Here is a 23,821-nt window from a genome sequence, read left to right as displayed (position 1 = left end):
GCCACCTGCCTGCTGGGGGTTGGCCTAGAAATTCGGGGTCTGCGGAGGGTGCCGAGGGGGCAGGCCCAGTCTTGAGGCTGCCCTTGCCTGGAGGAGCTTCTGCATCAGAAGGGCTCTTGCTTCGTGCTGAGCTGTCTGCGGCTCGCCCGGGGAAGGCGGGTCCCAGACCTGGTAGGCGACACCCCCAGCTGGCAGTCAGGAAACCTGGTTTAGATGCAAAGAGTCCGACCTCTGCCTCCTGGAGCCCCGTCCCCAGCTCTCGGGGTACGTTCACACGCAGCCCTGTCAGTCCGTTCACAGACGTGCAGCAAACACCCGTAGTCGAGACTGCACAGGACAGCCCATGGCTCCAGAGGTGCGTAGACTGGCAGGACGAACAGAAATGGGAACACCTGTCCGTCACACAAGCGGCACCATGACTGGGGGTAGGCACAATGCTGGAGGCGCGCGCAGGCATCGGGAATAGTTTTGACCAGGGCTGGAGTGAGCTGCTCGGAAGAGGCGTCACCGTGTCCCCCTGGGAGATGGACAACATCCGGGCAGGGTGAGGCAGGAAGACGGGGTGGAGTGGGGAAGGGGGAGGGCGGAAGGACCAGGCACCGCAAGACACGTGCCTTCATCCGGGTGTCCTCATCCTGCAGGTGCAGGGGGAGGGCGGGAAGGAGAGGCTGGGTCTGGGCAGCAGATGACCCGCAGAAGCTGGTGGCGGGGTGGTGAGTGATATGAAAAGGGGCATCTGACAGCCTGGGAAGGGTCTGGGCCTTGAGGAGAAGCGTCTTCAGGTGGGAGCCCAGGGAGGGAGGGGCCCACGTGCTTAACAGGGGCGGCTTTCCCAACATGCTGGACGACACCATCTCCCATAGCCAGTGACACGGCAGCAAGCAGGCAGAAGTGTCCCTGGTGATTTTCGGATTCTAGCCCGGGCTCAGCCTTCGCATTTCTTGGCGTCAGTCGGGTGGGCCAGAGCAGGGAGGGGGCCGGCGGGTGCAGTGGCTTTGAAGTCACAGGTGTGGTGGGGAGAAGTCCTGCTCGTTGCTGTTCAACCAGTAGTTCCTGAGTGCCTACATGTGCCAGGTGTGTAGCAGTAGGCAGTCGGGAAATGATGTCCGTGTAGCGATGACCCAGATTCTAGAAGTTTGGAGCCTATTCTCTTTTCAGGAAATTTGTGGCCTCCTTTGTTCGTTGAAGTCTGGATTCTCAGCGCTAAGTTCCCCCTACGCAGGGAGTAGCTCTCGTGGTGATCATGTTTCTGTGTCTTCCATTCTAGATGCCTTAGGACCACGAGAGCCGCCCCGGAGGACTCCTGCTGGCCAGCAGCTACCAAGCAACCCGTGCGCGTGGCCTCCAGCTCCCGCTGACGCGTCTGGGAGTCCCGTCTGCTGGTCTTCCAGCCTGGAAGCCTCCCCGAATCATGGAGGCCCCGGAGGTCCCCGTGGGCACGCTGATTGACTTCGGGACTGAGCCGTCTGCCTCCTCGCCCCTGGAGATGCTGCCTCCAAAGCTGCAGGAAGGGGACAGCTCCCAGGGCGATGGAGCTTCGGAGAGCGAGACCACAGAGTCTGCGGACAGCGAGAATGACATGGGCGAGTCGCCCTCCCACCCATCCTGGGACCAGTACCGCCGCTCCTCCTCCAACGAGTCCTTCTCTTCCAACCAGAGCACCGAGTCGGCCAAGGACGAGGAGACCTTGGAGCTCCGGGAGTTCATGCGCGGCTATGTGGAGAAGATCTTCTCTGGAGGGTGAGCCCCCTGGACCCGCTCTGGGCTCTGTCCTTGACGGAGCCTGGGCTTCCGCTCCCTCACCGGCCAGGGGCGGGCCTCCTGGGTGGTTCTCAGCCCCCACCCCCGGCTGCAGGTAGAAGCACTTGGAGAGCTCTTGCTGCCTCTTCCGTCCCACCCCCAGGCTCCAGCCACTCCACTGACCTGTTCATGTCCTTTCTGCTAAATCCAGGAGGGCTCTAGGATGGCTTCCCCGCGTCTGAGTCCTGGCACATTAGCATCAGCCTCAAGCTGGGCTGGGGCGCTGCCGTGACTAGGGACTCTCAGGGCAGGGATGGTATAGCCCCGAAGGTTTCTATGACCCGTAATTCTCGCGATTCTCATGGCAGTGGAGCCTCAAGCAGCTGCCAGGATGCGGACCCGTCCTTGCTTCTACTTCTTGCCTTTCTTGGATGGTTCTTGAGGTGTACATAGGAGCCCCGGCCACTGGAGCAGCAGGAAGTGGAGTTCGGGTTGGGATCAGACAGAGGAGAGGGTGTCTGTGGGGAGGCCTCCAGCTCCCCACCAACTCTTGTTAATATTTCAGCATGTGGGTGGGGAGCCTGCAAATCCAGATTCCTGGGTTCCGGATGTCAGCCTTGTCCTGCATCCCCATCACACGCTAGTCACTGAAGGCCTTGCTGCTCATTCCCTGGATGGGGACCTGCAGTTGCCGCATCATGGGAGTTTGGTAGAAATGCAGAGTCTTGGGCCCCACCCAGACCTGCTGAGTCTGACTCTGCATTTCAGCCAAACCTCCACACTCTCTGTGCCCACACTTCAGGGTGAGGAGCTCAGGGACCAACGGGACCGTTTTCCCATTTAATTAAAGCAGTAGGAAAAATCTGCCTGCTGACACTATGTAAAGAGACCAGTATTTCCTACAGCGATTAAGGGCCCTTGTTTGTAACCTGGCGAGGTGGACGTCTGCCTTTTCTAGGTGTGTGTCCCTTCTCTTTGCAGTTAGAATAGGGAAGAGAGTTCCGTGATAGTCCCTATATGGGACGATCCCAAAAGGCATTCGTGTTTGATTTTGCACGCATTCTGGGAGAGCGGTAGATGTGGCTCTCTCCTAATTTTGTTTGACTAACACTGGAATTAGTCAGCTTTCTCTGAGCACACCCAGTTAATGAAAGGGGAGAAAGCGGAGAAGCCTGCTAATTTGTCAGGAAGGCCAATCTGTATTTGCGGCTGCCTGTCAGCAGTATGGGGCCCGGACAGCTGAGCCGGATGCATTTTCAAGAGCGTTTCAGAAATCACTGCAGACTGGCTGGCAAATTCCCCAATTTCATCTGGTGTTGGTATTTTGGGATAAATGAGACCAAGATGTTTTCTACCAAACCTTAAATAAACGAAAGATTGCATGAGCTCATTGATCGTCAGCCTTCTGTTTCTTTTTTATCTTGTCTTTAAATCTGGGGACAGAGTGCTCGCCTCCCACGATGAGGTGGTTTGAGGTCAGGTGAGCGTCCGTTCACCCCAGCTGTGATGACCCCCGGGCCCCCCAGTCTCTATCCCTCACATACACAGCCAGGATCGCCAGAGGGTGGGATGTGCTGGTGTAAGCCAGGCGTCCACGCTTGGCTGGGGGCCGTTCTTCCCCATTGCCTCTCCTGCCTCTTCCCCACTCTGGCCGTGTTTGTTGCCGATGACTGAAAGTTGCTTTTCCTGCTCTGCTCCTTTCAGGGAGGACTTGGACCAGGAGGAGAAAGCCAAGTTTGGAGAGTACTGTAGCAGCGAGAACGGAAAAGGCCGAGAGTGGTTTGCTCGATACGTGAGCGCCCAGGTGAGGGGGCGGTGACGGGAGGCACAGCTGGTGTGGCCTCTTCTCGCCACCTCTGCTGCTCCCACTCTGAAGAAAAGAGCCCCAGGAAACAACCCAGCAGAGAAATGAGTAGAACTTACTTAAAGATGTTCCCAAAAGGCCTTGTTAGAATAGCAGGAAACAGGAAGTTGCTCATCTGGTTGTCCCGCTAGAAAGAATGAGCGAGCAAACTCATTTGTAATTGCACAAGTTGCAAATCTGTGCAATTACAGAAAAGTTCCTTTTTGAAGGGTGAGCATGTGGACGATGTCCATGCGTAGTTTTATTCAGTAACCCACAATGTTCACTTTTACAAAGGTAACGTAGATGGTGACAGCCATGCGAGTTCAGAATTATTTTTTGTAAATACCTCGTAGGTTCTTTTTTTTCTGCAAAGTAGCTTTAACTCTTGTTTTTTTCAGGTATTTTTATCACAATTTATTTTTCTATAATTTTTTAAAAAGATTTTATTTATTTATTTGGCAGAGAGAGACACAGCGAGAGAGGGGACACAAGCAGGGGCAGAGGGAGAGGGAGAAGCCGGCTCCCCACTGAGCAGGGAGCCTGATGTGGGGCTCGATCCCAGGACCCCAGGATCATGACCTGAGCCGAAGGCAGTCGCTTAACAACTGAGCCACCCAGGCGCCCCTCGCAGTTTATTTTTCCAAGAGAAATTAGCAAATGCCAGTCAGCACGCATAGAGAAACGGCCCCAAACTCTCCTGTCCAGAAATGGCCCGTGTTGTCCTCTGGGGGTTTCATCCCTCCAGGCCGTTCTCTGTTGTATGGGTGAGTGTGTGGGACTCCTAGTTCTTAAAATTTCAAAGAGCTGCAGGAAAATGTTGGCTTGTGCTCTGCTTGGGGGCCCAGTTACTCTAGCACAGAGGAGGCTGCTCCAGTCCCAGGCTCACGGCCCAGCTGTGTCGGGCAGTGCGTTGCGTGGTGAGCCTGACGCCTCTTTGAGTGACAGCCGCCTGCCCGCCCAGTGACGTGTCTGCCCCATTCCCACACAGCGCTGCAACTCCAAGTGTGTCTCGGAGCCGACCTTCTACCGACTGGTGCAGTCTTTCGCCGTGGTCCTGTTCGAGTAAGTGATGCTGTGCCCAAAGCCTTTGTCCTAAAGCATGTCTTCCCCATTTTTCCTGCCCCGTACTAACCCAGTCGTAACAGCCACGCGAGTCATGAGCTCGTGCTTGCTCTGAACCGCACCCCCCAGCCCCCGCCGCTGGCATCCACAGAGAGGCCTTGCACCAGCCTCTTGGGGGAGGAAGTTAGGGTCCAACCCCCACGGTAAGGGAGGTTAGGGGACAGCAGCTGGGCGTAAGCGGATCCCTCCACGAGGGCCGTCAGGATAGGCGGGGACGACACGCCATTGACCCTGCCCTCCTGTGGTGGAGATGCAGCCTTTTCTGGATTTCTTGTTGTGGAGCACTTCCAGCTAGATAACCACCCACTTAATGATGCGATCAGATGCCTTCAGCCTGCTCTGCATGCTAATTAGGCCCTGCTGGAACCTTTTGTCACAGACAACACAGTAGAAGCTGGGGGGTGATGAAAGGGCCCCCCTCCACCTCTGTGTAGCTGTGGGAAGCAGGCCGTGTGACTCACGGGCTCTCTCCTCCTGAGGCCCCGGGGCCCTGGGACGGCTAGACTCACATCATACGTGCTGGACCTGCATCAGAGCAGGTGACAGCACCCCCGCCCCAACACACACACAGGCATGAAAGGAGGGGATGTGTCTCTGCCTTGGGAAAGGGAACAGCAGCCTTACTGATGGGAGGAAGAGGGGGGCACTTGGAGGAGAATTGGGAAAGGATGGGGAAGAGGAAGCCCCAATCTGATAGTTGTTTGTGCCCCACTTACCCTTGTCCCCTCATTGTGGCCCTGAAGCAGGTCCTGGTCCCATGGTTTGTCCCCATGTCCCTTTTGTCCTTCCAGGCCTGAAAACCCCCTCCTTTACTTTCCTTCCCCTTCTCCTGCAGCAGAGACATACCAGCTCTTAATTCCCCAGTGTCTCGATGTCTCCTTACCTCTTTAGTCCCTGCCCCCGCCACAAACATGGAACGTGGACTGGAGGAGAAAGACCATAAAGGGGAGGGTCCCTGTTTTTCTGGCACCTGCTCGGAATGTCCCATGTTGAGGATAGGCTCGTGTGGGGGGGATTCTGGGTCTCGGAGCTGGCAAGGGTGGAGGAACAAGAGAGTGTCATGGAAGGAGTCGGTTTCAAACAGGCACAGCTGTCTTGGGTGCAGCACTCTCGGCCCTGAGGAGACTTCCGCTTCCAGACATTCCTATCATAGGATTTCTCACGTTTCCCTATTGTGCAGACGGTACCTGTCTCACGTGGTAACATAGTTAATTCTGGACTGAGTTTGATTTTTTCCTTCAATAAAATTGGGGGGGGGGTAGGAAAATAAAATTCAAATCCCCACCCAACCAAAACACAGAATCTTCCCATTTCTCAGTGAGCATGTGTATTTCTGTGTGGGGGGGAAGAAAAAGGAAAAACACCTTATAATCTTTTAAAAATACATATTTTTTAAATTTGAGTTTTATAATTTTTAGTTTATTAGTGTCTTCTGTTTTTACTTTTATTTATAGTCCTTTATGATTTTATTGGCAGAGTTTAGTTCTTTAAGTTTTATTAGTTTTTTTTTTAAAGATTATATTTAGTTATTTGAGAGAGAGAGAGAGAGAGAGAGAGAGCACGAGTGGGGGGTGGGACAGAGGCAGAGGGAGAAGTAGGCTCCTTGCTGAGCAGGGAGCCTGACGTGGGGCTCGATCCCAGGACTCCAGGATCGTGACCTGAACTGAAGGCAGATGCTTAACCAACCAAGCCACCCAGGCCCCCCTTAGATTATTTTATATTCAAAGATAGAACTGGCCCTGACCCCACCGTCTAGATATATTGCATTGACTTTTCTTTTGTTAATAAACATTAAATACATTAAACAAGGTTAATGTAATAACCTTGTTAGTACAAGGTTAGAAACTAAACAGAAAAAAGGTCGGAAACTAAACAGAAAAAAAAAAGCACAGAAGAACAGAGTAGACAGGCACAGCACCTCAAATGGAAAGGAAACCCCCTTTTACAACCCTGTCCTCGGTCCTGTGGTCCTCCTCCCAGCAATAACCACTGTTGATGACACACATCCTGGCAAATATAGAGCTTTCTGAAAAGGATAAGCAGTTGGGGATTCTTTTTGATTGCTTCTACATAGCATCTGGGGAGTGAGGTATAAATGTGGGCATATTTTTTTTAAGATTTTATTTATTTATTTGACAGAGAGATCACAAGTAGGCAGAGAGGTAGGCAAAGAGAGAGAGGAGGGGAAAGCAGGCTCCCGGCTGAGCAGAGAGCCCGATGCTGGGCTCAATCCCAGGACCCTGAGATCATGACCTGAGCCGAAAGCAGAAGCTTTAACCCACTGAGCCACCCAGGCGCCCCAAATGTGGGCATATTCATAAAATTTTTAGCTCTTGCTTCAGGAGCTTGCAGTGAGAAAAGTGGGCAGGATGGTGTTTGAGCTGGCCGGCCTTCCTTTTCATTTTAGGTGTCATCAGATGGACGACTTTGGGCCCGCCAAGAACCTCATGACCATGTGCTTCACCTACTACCACATTGGTAAGGCCCGGGGACGCGAGTGCCATAGAGGGCAAACATGGAAACTCAAGGTTTGTCCCCTTGTAACATGGCATCAAGTGACGTTTCTTCCCCATTAGCGGTGCAGTTGTGAGGCTTCCAGAAAACAACAGAACTTGGGATTAGGGCGAGATGTGCAACGAGAGAGATACCTGAAACAGGAGGGGAAGGTGTGGTCCATAGCGTGGGTCAAGCGGCTGCCTCGCCGTGGTAGGAAGGAAGTCACCCAGCAGCTGTCCACTTGGTGGGCAATTTCGTGGGCGACTCAGGAATTGCTGGATGTGAGGACTTCTCTTTCACGTTTTAGCAAAATACAACACGGGGTTGGCCCTTGAAGAGTGTGGGAGGCGTAGTTAAGGGTCTTGGGGTGGAAAGCGTCCCTGGTGTGGGCCAGCGATGTCCCTCCAGCAAGGGCAGATCATTCTTCATCCTGACGTCTGACAGCTCTTCTGGCTCATTGCTCTGGAACTTTCTGGTCATTGGAGCTTGAGGGCTCCCCACGTGAGGTTTCTTGGGTGTGATGTTGGGGACTCGTTCAGGCCGCTGTAAGCAGAAGGCTGCTGGGGGCCTGCGCGTGGTCTAGAGCTGGGTCAGCGCGGCAGTGAGCACGGCCTCCCTTCCCACCTCTCTCAGGCTGCACAGTTTTGGTCTTGTGTCCAAACCCCGTGTCTTCTGCAGCTTGGCTCTGTCCTCCCCACACTCCCAACTGCCCATCCCCCCCGTGCCTCAGTTCTGGTGACAGCTGGGCAGACTGCCTTAGCGCTGGATGGGCCCTTCGTGCCAGACCTTTGAGTCAGATGGGAACCCCTCATCCAAACCATGGCTCCTCCTTCTCGAAGGAGTGGGAGTCACATCTGTGCCCACAGCAGCTTAAATTAGTAGGGGACACTCAGCACCTTGATGGTGGGGGGGTGGCCTTTGACCTGCAAGGCTCTGAAGGGGGTATCTTTTTTTTTTTTTTTTAAGATTTTTTTAAAGGTCTTACTTATTTGAGAGAGACAGTGAGCAAGAGAGAGAATACGGGGGGAGGGTCCGAGGGAGAATCAGAGTTCCCGTTGAGCAAAGAGCCCGGTGTGGGGCTCTATCCCGGGATTCTGGGATCATGACCTGAGCCCAAAGCAGACGCTTAACGACTGAGTCACCCAGGCACCCGAAGAGGGTATCTCTGACCGGCAGTCCCGTCTTGACCTGTCTGGGCGCCTCGACTTGAGGGCGACTCTGACCTGTAGGCGGCGCCTTGAGCTGCGGGAGAGCCTTTGGCCTTACTGTTCTCTCTGGGATGCCCACTCCCGCCTCGTCCAGTTTCAGGCCCACAGGGGGCCCGGAGCCTGTCCGGAGTCTGCTCCAGAGAGGCTCCTCCCTGCACAGGGAGAGGCTCCTCGCCCCCCTCTAGCCCTGGGCCTCTGCCGCCGCGGCGGAGCTCCGTGTGTCCGTTGCTCCTTCAGGTCCTCGGGCTTCAGGGCTGGGTCCACTCCTGTTTCTTCATTAGTCCGGGTGCTCCTGGCTGCCTTCTTAGATGCAGCAGGTGCTTAGCTGTGGCCCGAGAGGCCTGGCCCTCCACCTTCCCCTGGCATCTTGGGCCCTTCACTGGTTGCCACTGCCACCGAGAGGCTCCGGCGTCCTGTTGTTCCCGCTACACAGCGCGGTTCCTTTCCTGCCCCCTCCCGCCTCTCCCCCACTCCAGGTAAGCCGCACCTGCTGCCCTCCGAGTCCAAGGAGAAGCCTGCGGGGAGCATCGACTCCTACCTGAAGTCCGCCAACAGCTGGTTGGCGGAGAAGAAGGACATCGCTGAGCGGCTGCTGAAGAACACATCGGCCAAGACAGAGAACGTCAAGGGCTTCTTTGGGGGACTGGAGACCAAGCTGAAGGGACCCCTGGCCAGGAAACACGAGTACGTGTCAGCAGGTGGACTGTGGGGGGAGGGGCGGCTGTGGCCGAGGGCTGAGGCCACATGCCACCTGCCAGTGACGGTGACAGGGAGGCCGTGGGCTGGCCATGAAAGCATCCACTTGGCCACCCTGGGTGACCTTTGGGGCCCGCAGCACAGCTGCAAGCCCTGCGTGACTCCCCAGAGTTCTCTGGGGTTCACACATGCTGGTGGGTTGGCTGACAGACAGGGATGTCCTGGGGGCCGGGGTCTTCTAGGACTGATGGGGGGAGCATGTGGAAACTGTCAGCGGGCAGGAGGGGAATCACAGCTCCTCCCTGGCTCTTCCTCCCGGAAGTGTGGTGAAAGCTTGTGTGAACGGAACCAGGTAGGCAGGGGAAAGACCCCCGTCCCCCAGGACAGCCGTTTTGTGGCAGGAGATCAGGAGCCTTCTGGGACCGGGTGCTTGAGAACGGGGTGTTGAAGCCAAACCTCCCAAGAAAGGGGGCATGTCAGCCAGAGAACCCCAGGCTCCCTGCGGTCCCCACTGTCCTCTCCGATGGCTGGTTCCTGCCGGGAGACTTGGTTTTGTTCCTTGTCTGGTCCAAGCAGTTTTGGAATCAGAGAAAATGGTGCAAGGGAGCCTCCTTGCCACATCTCCTTAATCCTGGAAGATTGGCAGTTGGTAAATATAGCACCGACTTCATAACACTTTTTCAAAAGAAACCACATGAAATGTACCCATCGCTAAGAGACATAATCATGCTCCAGCCAGGTTAGACCGGTTCCTTTGAGCTGAGAAAATGGGTGGGGGGGTTCGTTATGTCACTGCTGTGGTTCTGTCCCCCAGGGAGGATGAGAACAAGCCCAAGGAGAAGCCACAGAAGACAGGTGAGTGTCTCCCAGTGCTCTCCTGGCCTAGCAGGTGTCCGGCTGTGGCCACAGCAGCGCCCCTGGTCCCGTAGCCAGGCCCCCAAGGGGTCTTCGACCGCCCCCAGCTGCCACCCTGGGTAACCAGCAGCCTCACCAAGCAGGCTCCTAACCCCCCTGGGCACCAGATTCTGTCCTAGGTGACTCCCAACTTCTCTCCACCCTGGCCTGTACTTGCCTATGGAATTTCAGCGGGGAGCCTCTTCTCTGGGGAGAGGATTCAGGAGCTAAATTCCTCAAGGCAGGGAAGTGAGGGAACATATTGGTGGGCATGGGGGGCCGTGCCAGGGCCTTCCCTCAGAAGGAGCCCCCACAGCCAGGCTGCAGGAGCGTCCTTCCCGGCCGCGGGCGGTGTTGGACAAGTGGTCTGGAAATTTCTACCTTGCGTTTCTATAACCTTTGGGGAGAAGCAGTGCCTGCCGGGAGGGTCGCTGAGGGGTTTGCCAACCTGTGGGGGCAACTGGAGCCACGGGCAGTGTCTGTCGCCCTCCCGCAGTGACCGTGTGCAGCCCAGAGGAAGAAAGGAAGGGGGAGAAGATCTACCTGTACACGCACCTGAAGCAGCAGCCCATCTGGTAAGGCCTCCCTCACACCTGCGGGCCCGAGCTCCTGGCCCCTGCGGCTCCCTTGCCACCGGGGCTCACTGCGCCCCCCCCGGGATAGCTGGAATAGAAAAGGGTAACCGTGGCAGGTGTGGGTGAGGATGTGGAGAAACTGGAACCCGCATACCCTGTCTGCGGGGAGGGAAGGGGGACAGCGGCCGAGCAAACCTGGCAGCTCCCCCAAATGTTAGCGGAGAGTTAGCCTGCAGCCCAGCAGTTCCGTTCCTAGCCAAGGGCTTGAGGGAACAGAGAACAGGTACTTGGGCCAAGACTCATGCACATTTAATAGCCCATAGCTGGGAAGCACCCAGATGTCCACGGGCAGGGACATGTGATGTGTGGATCTGCAAAATGTGATACCTCCCGACCACGTGGTCTTCTTCGGCCACAGGAGGGGCGAGATGCTCACCGTTGAGACACGGGTGAGCCTGGAAACAATTACAAGATAGACACGAAAGGCCACGTAGTAGATGATGCTGTTTATCCTCATCTGTCGTCAGGGACAGGCCCGTCCCTGGAGACAGAGCAGCTGAGCAGTTGTTGGGGGCTGCGGGAAGCAGGGGTCAGGGAGGGACTGTTCACGGGGACAGGGTTTCTTTATGGGGGCATGAAAATGTTCTGAGGATCGCACTCCGGGTTGCACAACTCAGAATATAGTAAAAACCACTGAATCGTGAACTTTGGAAGACTGAGTTTATGGTATGTGAATTATATCCCAATAAAGCCATTTTATACGAATGTCTAGGAATGAAGGTCGAGTAAAGTAAGAGGCCGGCGGTTGGGGGAGCCCTTGCCCTCTGTCTCGCTCTGTGGATCACTGTTTGGGCTGCCTTAGTCCCTCCAAAGGGTCTCCATCGCCATGCTGTGTTCACCCCCAAGTAGGCAGAGAGCTGGCCCCCGAGTCCCAGGGATGTCAGATGCGCCCCTCCCTCGAAGGCCACAGTGGCATAGTTGGCGGACCCTTGATCTTTAGGAAGAACGTTTCTTACTTGTGTGTCCCTACGAATATGTTTGTTCTCTGCACGCGGTCTGTCCGTGCCAGGTTCCTGTTTATGTTACTAGACCCTGTTCTCGGGCAGCAGGTGTCCCCAAACGCCCATCTTCCTCTGGGAGGCCCAGCGGGGGTGCAGAAGCGGAAGACAGCCTTCCTCCATGTCCCGCAGATGGATGTGGACTTTACCTGCCTCCGTGTCATACCCTCCTCCTGGGAGAAATATGACCCTTAGCCAGGAGCCCAGGGAACCACCTTGGTTTGGGACAAAGGCACCTGGCCATTTTCCTCTTCCCTGCTCTGCCTCTCTGCGATGTGTCCACAAGCCGTGTGTTCTTATCCCTCCGGTGTGCTGAGAGCTGCCTCCCAGCCTCCCCGCAGAGGACTGACACTTGGCTCTGTCTCCCAGGCACACACTGAGGTTCTGGAATGCGGCTTTCTTCGATGCTGTCCACTATGAGAGGAGAAAGCGGTCTCCCACTACCAGGTAGGAGCAGCGTCTGGGCCCGCCTTGCCTTGCGGCAGAGGCCCGGGGACTGGCTTTATTTTCCGGTTTCTGCAGAGGAGAGCAGAACGGCGGCTGAGTCGGTGCGTCCGTCTCTTTTTCAGCTCCTTCTGGCCCCAGTGCCCGGCGAGCTGCCTGGGGGGTCCCGGGCACGCTCAGCTTCGTGGGCGGGGGTCGATGGGGGTTCCTCGGCTTGCATGAGCGCTTTCTGTCCTGGGCTCTGGCATGACTTGGGCTGACCCTCCTCTGAAACGCACACTCCCCCAGAATGAACCCATCAGGACCCCCAAGGATTGAGTCTGCCTATTGCTGTAAGAACCGCGGCCACAGGACTCGGGGCATGCAGGGCCAGCTGCCCCCCCGCCCCCCACCCCGCCGCCGCCGCCATAGACTCAGCTCGAGAGAGCTAACCTCTGGGGAGATGCGATTGCTACCTTCAGCTTACTGCTCTGGTCTGCAGCCTGAGACACCCCCCCCCCAGCCTCCCTGACGCTAGTCTTGCCACATCAGAAGACCCCCTTTGTAAACGGTCACACAGAGCACAGGGCAGAGTGAGGGCTGGTGGTCCTTCCTGCTCTGGCCACAACAAACCACAGTTGCTGCCCACTGTATCGAGTGGCTGGGCAGGAAAGGGCAGTAGCCCTCCCAGTCCTGGCTCCCCTATTGGCACCCCCTCTCTGTCATGAACCTCTCCTTCTCTAACAGGGGGAGACCCCTCAGCCTTTCTCCCTGGCAGGGGACAGCAGGTGCCTGCTGTGTGGCCGGTCCACCAGCTCTGGGGGGATTGGAAGTGCAGTCGACCTGTCTGCACGGGTCGGGGGCAGTGACACCCTCCCCGGGCGGGACGGCCTGCAGTCCACTGTGGCTGCCTCTCCTGAGGGAGGCAGAGGGAGTGCGCAGAGGGCAGGATGCCGGAGCCGTCCCGGGGATTCTAGAGAGAATCCCATGCTCTGCCGGAAACCAGACTGAAGGAAGCGCTTCGATGCTTGTAGGCGAATGGGGTTTCCTCCTGCTGCTTACGTAGCTGTCGGGCTCCTAGCAGATGAACGGTCTCGAGTACCCCGTCTCTCTCCGTCTCTCTGTTTCTGCCTGTAATAACGCTCCTCTCTCGCTGTTCTCTTTTTTCCATCCACATATCTTGCATGACTTTGACATGTTCCTCTGTTTACCTGTTTCTGCTGCCGCTCCAGAGGGGATGCTGGAGAGGAGGAGAAGAAGAGGTGTGTGTCCACGTGACTTTGTTCATGTTACGGGGCCGGGGGTCCCCGCCAGGGCCACCTCAGGGTGGGAGCCGCGCGCAAGCTGCTGCAGGAGGCAGAGCCCGAACGCAGGGGCAGCTTAGCACCGCCGCCCGGGGCAAGCCCCGCGCTGGGACAGGCCGGTGGCAGGTGGGGTCTCGCCAAGGGCAGAGCACCAGGAACAGGACATATAGAAGGCACTTGAGACCCTGCAGGGCCTGGTGTGAGTTCCACTGGCCACTCCAGCCCCTCCAGAGCAGGCCTCGAACCCACCCCCTTGACTACACGCTTGGTAATCTGGTCGTGGCATGAAGCCATGGGGGCGGCGGGGGGGGGGCACAGAGAATCTGGCTCTGTCAGCCAGGTGCCGACGTGTGTAGGGGTCTGGCAGACCCTCCCCTGACCCTGCGACAGGCCTGGGGTTCAGGTAGGAAGACCGCTGCCCCCCGCCTTGCCAGCCATGGCCTGGTGTGGAGCCTGTGCACGCGCATGTGTGTGTGTGTGTGTGTTTGTGTGTGAGGGTGCCCCCCGGAGAGAAGGGCCTGGAACAGGCTGTTTTCTTGGAGCCCCCAGTGGGGTCTGAATCTCATCATTTGACCTTTGTATTTGCTGGGTATCTTTTTTTTTTTTTTTAAAGATTTTATTTATTTGTTGGGTATCTTTTGTAATACATTTTGGTAGCTCAAGGCCTGCCTACTCACAATACAGTTTCTGGTACAGTGATTGTTTTCGCCGGACATTTCCTAAAGCACGCTTCCTTTCATCAGTGTTATATTTTTAGTGCTTATTGTTTATGAGAGATCTTGTTTCTTACACAGCCTTATTATGGCTATAAAAGGAGCATTTAGGCATAAGGACGTGGCCTTTAGTACAAAGCTCCCGCGTCCCCACAGTGTCTTGGGGAGCATGACTCACCACAACCTCCAAGGGGCAGGGCTGCCTGGTACCAGTGGCTGAGGCCCGGGAGAGCTGAAGCATCACAGCCGCCTCCAAGCCGTCAGCACCAAGCCCACAAGGGGGTGCCGGCCTCTGGGCCTCACTCTGTGCCCCAGAGCAGATGTGGTCTGACCACACACATCTCAGACCTGCCCCCTGGGACACCCACACATGCTCCCAGCCTCAGCCGGATGAAGGGCGAATGTTCCTCTGAGACTGGGGTGCGAGGGTGGGCTCTGGATCCCTGGGCAACCTCGTGCCTCCAGCATCATTTCTCCTCTTCAGTAAGCCCGGTTGGTGATACTCAGAGGCAGAAAGGCCTCCGTTTCCAAAGGCATCTGTTGCTCACAATCCAGTTCCCACTGTGGCAGTGTAGACACACATCCTGCAGTCTGTGTGGGATTAGACCGTGCCTGGTATTGGGCATTGATCTCAGTTTTCAGGAACTGATTGGATGGCAGGCAGCACCTGACCTGCTAAGTGCCAGCGGCCTTCCACGCCTTTCTTCGAAGGTCAGATTAAATGCCCCACTTCTAGGACTTGCCACAGCCAAGAGAATCTCCTCATCCAGGTCAGGAGGGTTAGGGTAGCTGGTCATTCCCACGTGGTGTGGGGTTGTGCATTGCACAACCTGCACAACTGTACACAGCAGGCCAGATGGTGGTATGGGGATTCATGTGCCCGGACAACCACTGCAGGAAAGAGGGTGAGAAGGAAAATGGGATGGGATTAGTGTCATGCCTGGAAGCATGCTCTGGGTATCTCACGGGCGTCCTGTCATCGGCAGGAGGAGGCTGGGAATGCTACCTGTCCCCGGTGTCCTGTGGCCTTCCGCTAAGCCACAGCAGCACGAGTGGCCCTGGGCCCGGCGGGCGGGGAGCAGTTAAGGTTTGATGTTGGTTCTTTTTCTCTTCCTTTGACTTCTTCACTCCCTCACTCTGCCTTGTCTCTCCCTCGTCTCTTCTCTCTCTCTAACCTTTAGTCAGACTCATCACCCAGAGCATAATCTTGAAGGGGCAGTGGGCTTAAGCAAGCATCTCCTCCACACCTGTATTTGCCCCTGCAAGGAGCCCGCTTCTCAGGGAGACACGGAGGGGCCGGGAATGTGCTCGAGACAGGGGTGCTCTCCCAGGGGAGGGGGCCACCACACCCACAGCGAGTGGCTGGAGGCGGCTTTCCATCAGGACACACAGCTCACAGGGCTTGGAGAGCAGCGTCCCCGCCCCAGAGCCGTGCGGGCTCGTGTCCCTCTCCAGGGAGGACAGTCGGGCTTCAGAGTCCTGCCCGGGCAGCCGCCCACAGACCGTGTTGCTTTCTCTTGGCGTTTCTGCACTTTGTGCTAAGGCCTTGTGCCATCTGCACGGGGACCTTTGGGGAGATCGGGGTCTCATCCTTGTGCTCTGGGGAGGGGCGCAGTGCATGAACCTGGGCCTCTGAGGAAGTCAGGGCCGGGAAGTACAGCCGGGCGAAGATCCAGCCTGACGGGCCAGTGGCCCTCAGCACGGCCAAGCTCCCCGCTCCCTGGGCCTCCCTGCCACAAGAGGCTGACACGCTGCCCCCTCCAAAGAGCCCGTGAGACCTGCAGCGGGAGCGCCAGCCCGAGAGACCTCCTGGATGGGTTCTCAGCTCCCCCTCCCCTGGGACGCCAGGGGGACCCTGTCCTCTCTGCAGGTCATCCTGCCTCCCCAGTGGCGTCAGGACCTCCCATCTGTGACCCACAGAGAAGGACACGGGGGATGGTGTCCTTGTCCCCTAGAGAATGTTCTGGGCAGCCACTGAGCACACACATCATTGCTGGGTCAGTAGGAAGCATATGAGCTTTCGGATCTCCTCGTCTCAGGAAGGACGGAGTGATGGAGTTCGTGTTTGGGCCTGTGAGGCAGAGTGGCAGAACCCTGGGCAGGCTTTGTGGAGGAGCAGATCCAACAGCTCTCTGGGGGAGGTGCTCCCCACTGTGTGTCGGGGGCCCCCTGTAGATCAGAGCAGGGGGGGTGAGAGGCAGGGGAGTGTGACGGCATTCGGGAACCCTCTCCTGTCACCTGTGCTTGCAGGGAGAAGTGGTGCCACATGACCCAAGAGGAACGCAACGACAGTCTACGGTTCAATGAGAACATCACCTTCGGGCAGCTGGGGTGAGAGCACGGACGACGACCCCACCCTGGGGGCCCCGACCGAGTGGGGCGGTGCGGGGTTCTCCTGCCGGAAGGCCTGTCCTGGTGCAGGGCAGAGGGGAACACCGATGCCCGGATATGGTGACAAGAGGCCCCCCGCCAAGGAGACCTTCCAGCCTGACCTGCGGGGCATGGCAGCGGGGAGCCGTCCCTGACAGCATCACACATCTCTGTGTCATTGTTGCCCTGTGTTCTCACGCAGCCCACAAGCCCGCAGTTAATGATGTTTGACCCGGCTTCCGGTTCCCAACAAACACGCCTCGTGCCCCCCGTGGTGGGCAGTTGCACAGCAAGAGTAGCCCTGGGCCAAGGCGACTGCCCTTTGTTTCCGCTTCTCCCTGCTCCAGGCGGGTCCAACCCCCCCGCCCTCCTCTCCTCTCAGAGAGAAGGAAGGGCAGCCGCTCATGGGTGTCTTTTCCTCCAGCACGTTCACTCACAACATGCTGGCATTCGGGCTCAGCAAGAAGCTGTGTAATGATTTCCTGAAGAAGCAGGCCGTGATCGGCAATCTGGACGAAGGTGAGCGGCGACCAGAGGCGGCCAGGGCTCGGGCTGGGGAACCAGTGCTCTGCCCCACCCCACCCCACTCCAAGGATTGCCGTGGTGTTCATTAGAAACGTGATGCTGAACTGTCGGGCAGCCTCACCCTTCCGCTCTTCCCATCTCCCTACATGCACGGGACGCTTCCCATTGCATTTAAAGGCCTTTCCTGCTAGGCAGCATTTGCCGGGGTGGGGTGTGGCACGCTGGGGTTGGGGAGCTTCCCCGCCCCCGTGTTTCCAAGCGGGGCCAAAGGCGAAGATGGGCCTGGGCGCTCAGACTCTGAACTTGAAGCTCTGCCATCAGTTGCCCTTGCTTCTAAGTGGCCTGCTCTGTTTCTTGAACCACACTGCCGTGATGGGTGTAGGGGCTGTGGCATTTCTCTAGAGTCTCTGACTTCTCTAGCGAGAGAGGATAGGTCACATATCCGCCCCCTACTCTGTTAGAGCCGGCCTTTACGTGGCATCCCACCTGCTACGAAACGGCTTTCCTCGTGGTCTAAAAAGGCTTCCGCTTAAATACACATTTGGATGGACACAGTGGTCTTTAAAAAAAAAAGCGGGGAGTCGGCTTGGGATTCTCTCTCTCCCTCTGCCCCTTTCCCTCCCCTGCCACTGCTTGCATTTTCTCTCTCTCAAATAAATCTTTTTTAAAAATCCTCCATCCTGTGCCAAATTAAGAGGGGCCACAGAAGAGTGGACTCAGAAGGTAGGAGAGTGCCCGGTGCTCCCCCGGAAAATCTCAGAACACGCCCATCAGCCCCACAGCACTGGGCAAGACACTGTGCCCTGGCCTGCCCTGCGGCCCTCAGTCCCTATAGGACTCAGGCCTGGCTCCCTTGGCACGGTTCGTCCATCGGCACGGAGCCTTCTCTGGGCTTCACGTTCTTTCCATAAAAACACGTGTCTCATTTCCAGGGAGCCCAGTTCCAGGGGCCAGGCGGGCAGCATGCTAGCGGCTCATGGCTTGGTGTTCCTGGTGACGCTGCCATTCCCACTGAGGTCATGCTTTGTTACTGCCCACATGCCAAGAGCAGGGCCTACCCGTCGGTGTGGACATCTTTCTTCCAAGAATTAACGCTGTTTTCTTTTCCAGAGCAGTACAAGCTGCTGAGCGACCACATTGAGCAGATGGCCATTGAGTAGGCAGGCCATGGGAGGTCGCCCGGAGCACCCTCCAGGAGGACTGAGGGTGCACACCCCTCTCCTGGGCCAGCGACTGGCTGTCACCCTACCTGATGACCCTGCATGACCTCGGAAGCACCCAGAGCCGCTCCACGCTGCCCTAGAACTAGCGGTTAGAAGAATCTGGTTGCCCGTCTCCCCACCTCCCTTCTGCCTTGTCTGCTCCCCCCATCCGCGTGCCAAAGGGTCTCTGGGATTACACGGCTAAAACCAAGGTGATCGCCCCTGCTCCTGGGTGTCAGGGCCACAACACAGGACCAAGCAGGAGGAGGAGGAAGGACACCAGGGCCCCGGGCAGTGCCTGCTGCAGCCGCCTGCAGGAGAGGGAGGGTGTGAGGTGCACGTGGGAATGCAGATGGGGGCATCAGGAGCTGGCATGCGCCAGTGACGCGGGTGACAGTCCGGGACCCTCTTGTTCAGCGGGATGGAGTGGGGGTGCTCCCCCAGTCAGGGCTCCTGCTGAGCCACGGCCTTGCGGAGGGGGCAATGGGCCTCCCCGGGCAGGCCAGGTCAGTCCATGGCTTCTGCCGGCTCTGTGCCAGCTGCCCACCGTGTGACAGGAATCAGAGTCATAGGAACCGCTAAGAGGAAAGAGACACTTGGCTATTTTAGGGAAGGAGAGAGCCTGGTGCCGAGGACCTCCTTCCCGGCCGCAGAAGGCCCAGCAAGGGGTGTGAGCGTCCTGGAGTCCTCGTGAGATCTGCGTGGTCGCTTGGGAGTCACACCAGCCCAGAGGTGGCGGTGTCAGAGCACCTGCAATGCGCTGCCCGCATGGCTCCTTATGACGCAGAGAGGGTCCCCCACGTCCTTCCTGGGAGGGGCGCGGGATGCCTGCCCCACCAAGAGGCGCCGACAAGAGAAGTCTCTTCAGTCGCTGCAAAACAACCACCCTTGCTGTTCGGTATTTCAAGGAAGACGGAAAAAATCTGTGTCCATGTCACGGACAGCCGGGCAGAAGTGGCTTCTGGGGGCAATGGCGTGAGGCTCGTGTGTGGAGTGGCCATGAGGCCTGGGGACCCTGCCCCCCAGCAGCCATGGGAAGGCACCTCTGCCCCCTCGCCCCTCACTGGCTGACCGCTTTCCTGCACACTCGGCAGATACCCCCTTGTCCCGCTTCTGGTGCCCAGGAACCCTGGCTTTTCTCTTGGGGTCTATGCCAGCCCGAGGGGATGGACGTGTGACAGCAAGCAGCCAGCATGTGGCTCCTCTGGCATGAATACTTCCCGTCCGTCCACTTCCCTCTGCCTCTGCCCCTTGCACTTGGGCACTGACCTTGAAAGTAGGCCCGTGGACACTCTCCTTTCCCCACATCCCTGCTCCTGTTTCCCCTCTCTGCCTCCTCACCTCTCAGTCATTACAGCACGGTCTGCCCTGGAGAACAGCAAAACCATGCCTGGTGGTCACTGACCCGGCCAGTGCTGGAACGCTTTCCGTCCTGGGATGCCTCCCTGGAACATTCCAGAGACAAGCGGGCAGTGACGGAGCTGTAGCTGCATGTCTCGGTGAGGACCGGAGAGGCGACGTGAAGCTTGGTGTGATGGGAGTGGGCTGGTGTCCAAAGGCTGGATCCTGAAACTCAGCTTATTTTTATAACGGTATCGTTCGTGTGTGTGTGTGTGTGTGTGTGTGTGTGTGTGTGAGAGAGAGAGAGAGAGAGAGAGAGAGAGAAGTCAGCCTGTCTGGCGATGTCACCACACAATGCACAGCTGTGTTGCTGGGGCAGGTTTCACAGACCGGAGGTCCCCCCCCCAACCCCAGGCCAGTGTTGAGCCCAGGGACAGTGCATGTCTCTACCGATGGCATTTCAGACAAATAAGGTCAAATTAAGGGGTATGTGGGCCCCTCCTCCAATGCTTCTGTCGGATAATGCGTCCCCTCCTGAAACACTCAACCGTGACCCCTGAATCCGTTGTGCTCCCCTCCCCCTCTGTAGAATCAAGGCTGCATGGGGGAGGGGGTCTGTCCGAGTCCCCTGCAAGGCTCTCCCTTCAGCTTTGGCGTCTTTGGCTTTATTAGTCACATCTCAGTAGTTAGTTGAAATGCGTTACAACTTTTTCGTAAGGTGCCCCAAAGACTTATCCTTGTATATATGAGTTTTGTATAGAAGTCTGATTCTGGTTTCTGGAGGGAGTGGAGTGGGTTCTGAGGCTTTCTCCAGAGTGCCCGGGAGCAAGGCCCTGCCCTTTCCCCCCTGGGGCGGAGCCAGCAGGACTCCTGGGCCTTTGGAAGGAAACACCCCTTTGATTTCTTTGGGCTTTTCCAAGCACTTTAACTTCGAAAATGATCTTGAGAGGTTGATTCCCCCCTGTAGGCCTCCTGAAATAGCATTTGAAGGTGGAAGCAAGGACCGCTTGGGGTTTTCTCCCCTCCCATTGCTTGTTCTTCTGGATGTGGCTGGCAGAGTGGGGTTGGGCTGCCCAGTTGGCTCAGACCGTGCCGAGACCTGGGCCCTCCTCGATGCCTCTGGCCACTGTCATTTGGAGGAGTCCCGTCCCTGGAAAGAAGGCTGGCAGCTTGCCCTGCTGAGATGCCCTGGGTCCCTGTGACACAGTCTCTCCCCTTGAGGGCCCGGCCAGAGCAGACTGACAGGGGACACTCTCAGAGGTCCAGAGTGTGGAGAAGTCTCCGTCTGCTGCACACACATGGACACGTTGGTATGAGAGCTCTGCGAGCCCTTCCTGTAAACTCAGGAACCGTAGACTCAATGCAGGAAGGGTCAGATCGTATCCTAGAAGAGAGCTTCCCATCCCGGTAGGTGGAGTGTCCAAAGCCAGGAGCTCTGAAGTCTCGCCCTTCATCACGGGTGGTTCGGACTTTCTGCTAGCTGTCCGCCAGGGCTGTGCACATCACAGTGAGCCTGGACAGACAAGCCTCTCAAATAAAAAGTTCCCTGCTTGACAAAAAGGATGATGTTGAGTTGCAGCTTTTGAAGGTGGGCCAGGCGCTGAGGGAGAGAGAGAATCCCAGGCAGACCCCACGCCCAGTGCGGAGCCTGAGGCAGGGCTCGATCTCACAACCTTGAGATCATCACCTGACCCAAAATCAGGAGTCAGATGCTTAACTGACTGAACCACGCAGGTACCTCAAGATGCGGCCCTGTATGTGTTTAGCTGTTGTTTTCATTTTAGCAATATCGGTAGGTGGGGGGTGGGCACGTTAATAATTTGGATTGCATCTGCCTTGTGTGTGAGCATGTGTGTTGAACCAAAGGTAGGAGAACCGGATTCTGATACCCTAAGTTACTTGTACAGTAACATGGAGTGAACTATGATTTCCTGTTGCCAAAAAAAGGGGGAAGGTTTGCTAAGTTCTTACGTTACCAAAAGGAGGACCAGAAAGAGTCCCATTTCCTGAGTTCTGTACCCAAATTAAAATCTGGGATGTTCGGGTGAGCCAAGAAGCCACCTGGGGGCAGGTTGGCCCATGACTGCCTGTCCAGGCCTCAAGCTGCAGGCTGGACCCTCCGGCACACTCCAGCAACCTCACCATTGGCTGACTGGTGGGCCCATCAGCATTATTACCAGATGACCTAAAACTGCAGACTCCTGGCAGCGGGGTGGAGGCTTGCGGGGGGGAGCCCTTTTCCTGAAACAGTGAGGAAGGTTGGGAAGGAGAGTCTGTCCAGAGCAGGGAGGCCCGGCCCCAGCCTGCGGAGAGGGGGTTACAGTGCTCAGACCAGTCCAGACTGCTCTCTTCTCTCCCTGTCTTCAGTCAAGGACTAGCTGCTGGATGGGGGTCCCTCGTGCCCCCCAGCCTCCCAGCCCCCTCGCTCTCATGTCTCTGCTGCCTCCCCTAGCTTCCCTATAAGTCATTTATTCCTTATGACCCTCGGGGATGAGTTTCACCAAAAAGGGAACTGGATGGGCTGGAAGCACCCCTAGTTGAGCAATGTGCAATGTTCAGACCCCAGGCAAAGCCACACAGGCCACCGGTGTCCTGCGTCCTTGTCGTCGTGGGGCTGGGAATAGGGGCGTGCTGACTGACCAGATAACAAATGCATGGGTCATTTTCAGATTGTTCCCCTTCAGCAAATATGCTCGATGCTAAGACCGTCCTCCATGGCAGGCTCTGGTGGGACCTCATTGGTGTCCCTTGCTGTCCCTGGGGCAGAGAGTTTCATGCTCTTTGGGGAGGGATGGAAGGGTCCCATGGGAGCTGGGGTGCTCTGTTCCCAGGGCGCTGGCCTGTGCTTCCCGAGTCCACCAGAGCTCAGGAATGGAGCCCCACCCCAGCTGTGTCCAGCCAACTCCCGTGTCCCTCAGATTCAACTGGGGAAGCGTTCTCAGTGCAGGGCTCTTGGTTACTAATGGAAATGGATAAACTTATCATTTCCAGAAAAGCATCAGTAGGTCTGGGTTTGCCCATCTTCCTGTCTCTTCCACACACACCTGCCACGGGGTGTCCGAAGATGGAGGGGATCCCAGATCCTCATAAGCCCCAGACTCCAAGGCTTTGACAAGGTGGAGTCTGAGCAGAGCCCACCGCCACCTGGATCCCTCCCGAGCTTCCCCCAAAGAGGTCTGCACTTTAGCTAAAGAGACTGCCTGTTGGTAAATCCCCCTTGAGCCACGGGTCAGTCCTAGAATTGGGGGGTGGGGGCTGTACCTATTCCCTCCTTGGTCCTGGACATGTGCTTGTGAAAACGGGAAGAAGGCGCTGCGGGCGTTGTCCCCCAGCGCTGACACAGGTGTGGTCCTGGTCTCTCCTGTGCCAGAGACGGCGTGGGTTAGCTTCCTCCGCAAGGTCGTGAGCGAGCCTGGGTCTCTCCCTTCCTTAAGGCATCTTAAAGAAGACAAGCCAAACCTTTGAACATTAGGAAATGCTAGAAATTCAGACATTAGACATAGATCCCCTTCAACTATGTTAATGTGTTGGAACAAGGCCTGTTACAAACTGCAGCCTCTGCTGGGGCCCTCGGGGATGGTTTACACGTCTGCATTAATGCGTTCTCTCCTTCAGCCAGCCGGTCTTGGACCCCACATTTGCCGTTGCCCCACCCAGACCTTGCCTTTAGTAGCCCCAAAGTAGGGTTCCGTGATGCAGGTGTTGGTGTGCCCCTTATGCAATCCCGTGTCCCACCTGGTGACGTCATGCAAACAGTATTTTAAGGCTGAGGAAGTTTCAAGGTGGCAGATCTCAGAACAGTGCTAAAATCAAAACTGTTTCCTGTGAAAAAAAAAAATCTATGTCTCTATATTGCACCTCAGGTTGTCAGAAGGTGGAAACTTAAATAAATTATCTTTAAAAAAAAAAAAAAGCTGTTCTGTATAATTTTTGTTTTCACCTATGGGTGAGGCCTTCTTGGAGAATTGGCCATCTTCTCAGGGGCGTGAAAGGGCGTCTGTGCTGGCGGAGAGGCGACCGTGGACGGGACCACAGTCCCGGCCTGCAGGATGTCTGACACCCCTTCTGGCTGGAATCCCGATCCTCTGAGCCCCAGCTGCCCCCCTCCTGTGTTTTGGGGGCTTGGGGTGGGGACTCTCGGTGGCATCCCCTACCTGGCAGGAGCGGGGTGCCTTTATCAGTCCTTTCCTGTGTGGTTGGACAGATGTGTTTTGTGAAATGTTGGGGCTTTTCTCTCTTTCGGATTGTAAGAAGTCAGTAGCCATGTTCTAAATCTCTGGCCTAAATGGATGAGGGAGGTGTATCTGG

The 23,821-nt window shown here is 56.7% G+C and overlaps 1 protein-coding gene across 2 annotated transcripts; it reads left to right on the top strand.

Moving 5' to 3' along the window:
* Positions 1 to 1,267: 1,267 nt before the first annotated feature.
* On the top strand, positions 1,268 to 18,453 carry KIAA0513 (KIAA0513 ortholog). Of its 2 annotated transcripts, XM_032853829.1 has the most exons (12): positions 1,268 to 1,740; positions 3,445 to 3,544; positions 4,575 to 4,648; positions 7,116 to 7,186; positions 8,889 to 9,096; positions 9,923 to 9,963; positions 10,499 to 10,577; positions 12,005 to 12,082; positions 13,291 to 13,320; positions 16,326 to 16,406; positions 16,870 to 16,964; positions 18,081 to 18,453. In XM_032853829.1, the coding sequence occupies exons 1-12, from the start codon at positions 1,412 to 1,414 to the stop codon at positions 18,128 to 18,130; spliced, it is 1,236 nt and encodes a 411-aa protein (XP_032709720.1). In that variant the 5' UTR covers positions 1,268 to 1,411; the 3' UTR covers positions 18,131 to 18,453. The 2 variants fall into 2 exon arrangements, with proteins under 2 accessions (XP_032709720.1, XP_032709721.1); XM_032853830.1 differs by lacking the exon at positions 13,291 to 13,320.
* Positions 18,454 to 23,821: the final 5,368 nt, after the last annotated feature.

This window comes from Lontra canadensis, unplaced genomic scaffold (assembly GCF_010015895.1).
Source record: "Lontra canadensis isolate GAN:19392208 unplaced genomic scaffold, GSC_riverotter_1.0 scaffold8, whole genome shotgun sequence".
Taxonomy (NCBI): Eukaryota; Metazoa; Chordata; class Mammalia; order Carnivora; family Mustelidae; genus Lontra; species Lontra canadensis.
Note: the sequence above shows the minus strand (reverse complement) of the source record. Positions and strands in the feature narration are given on the sequence as shown.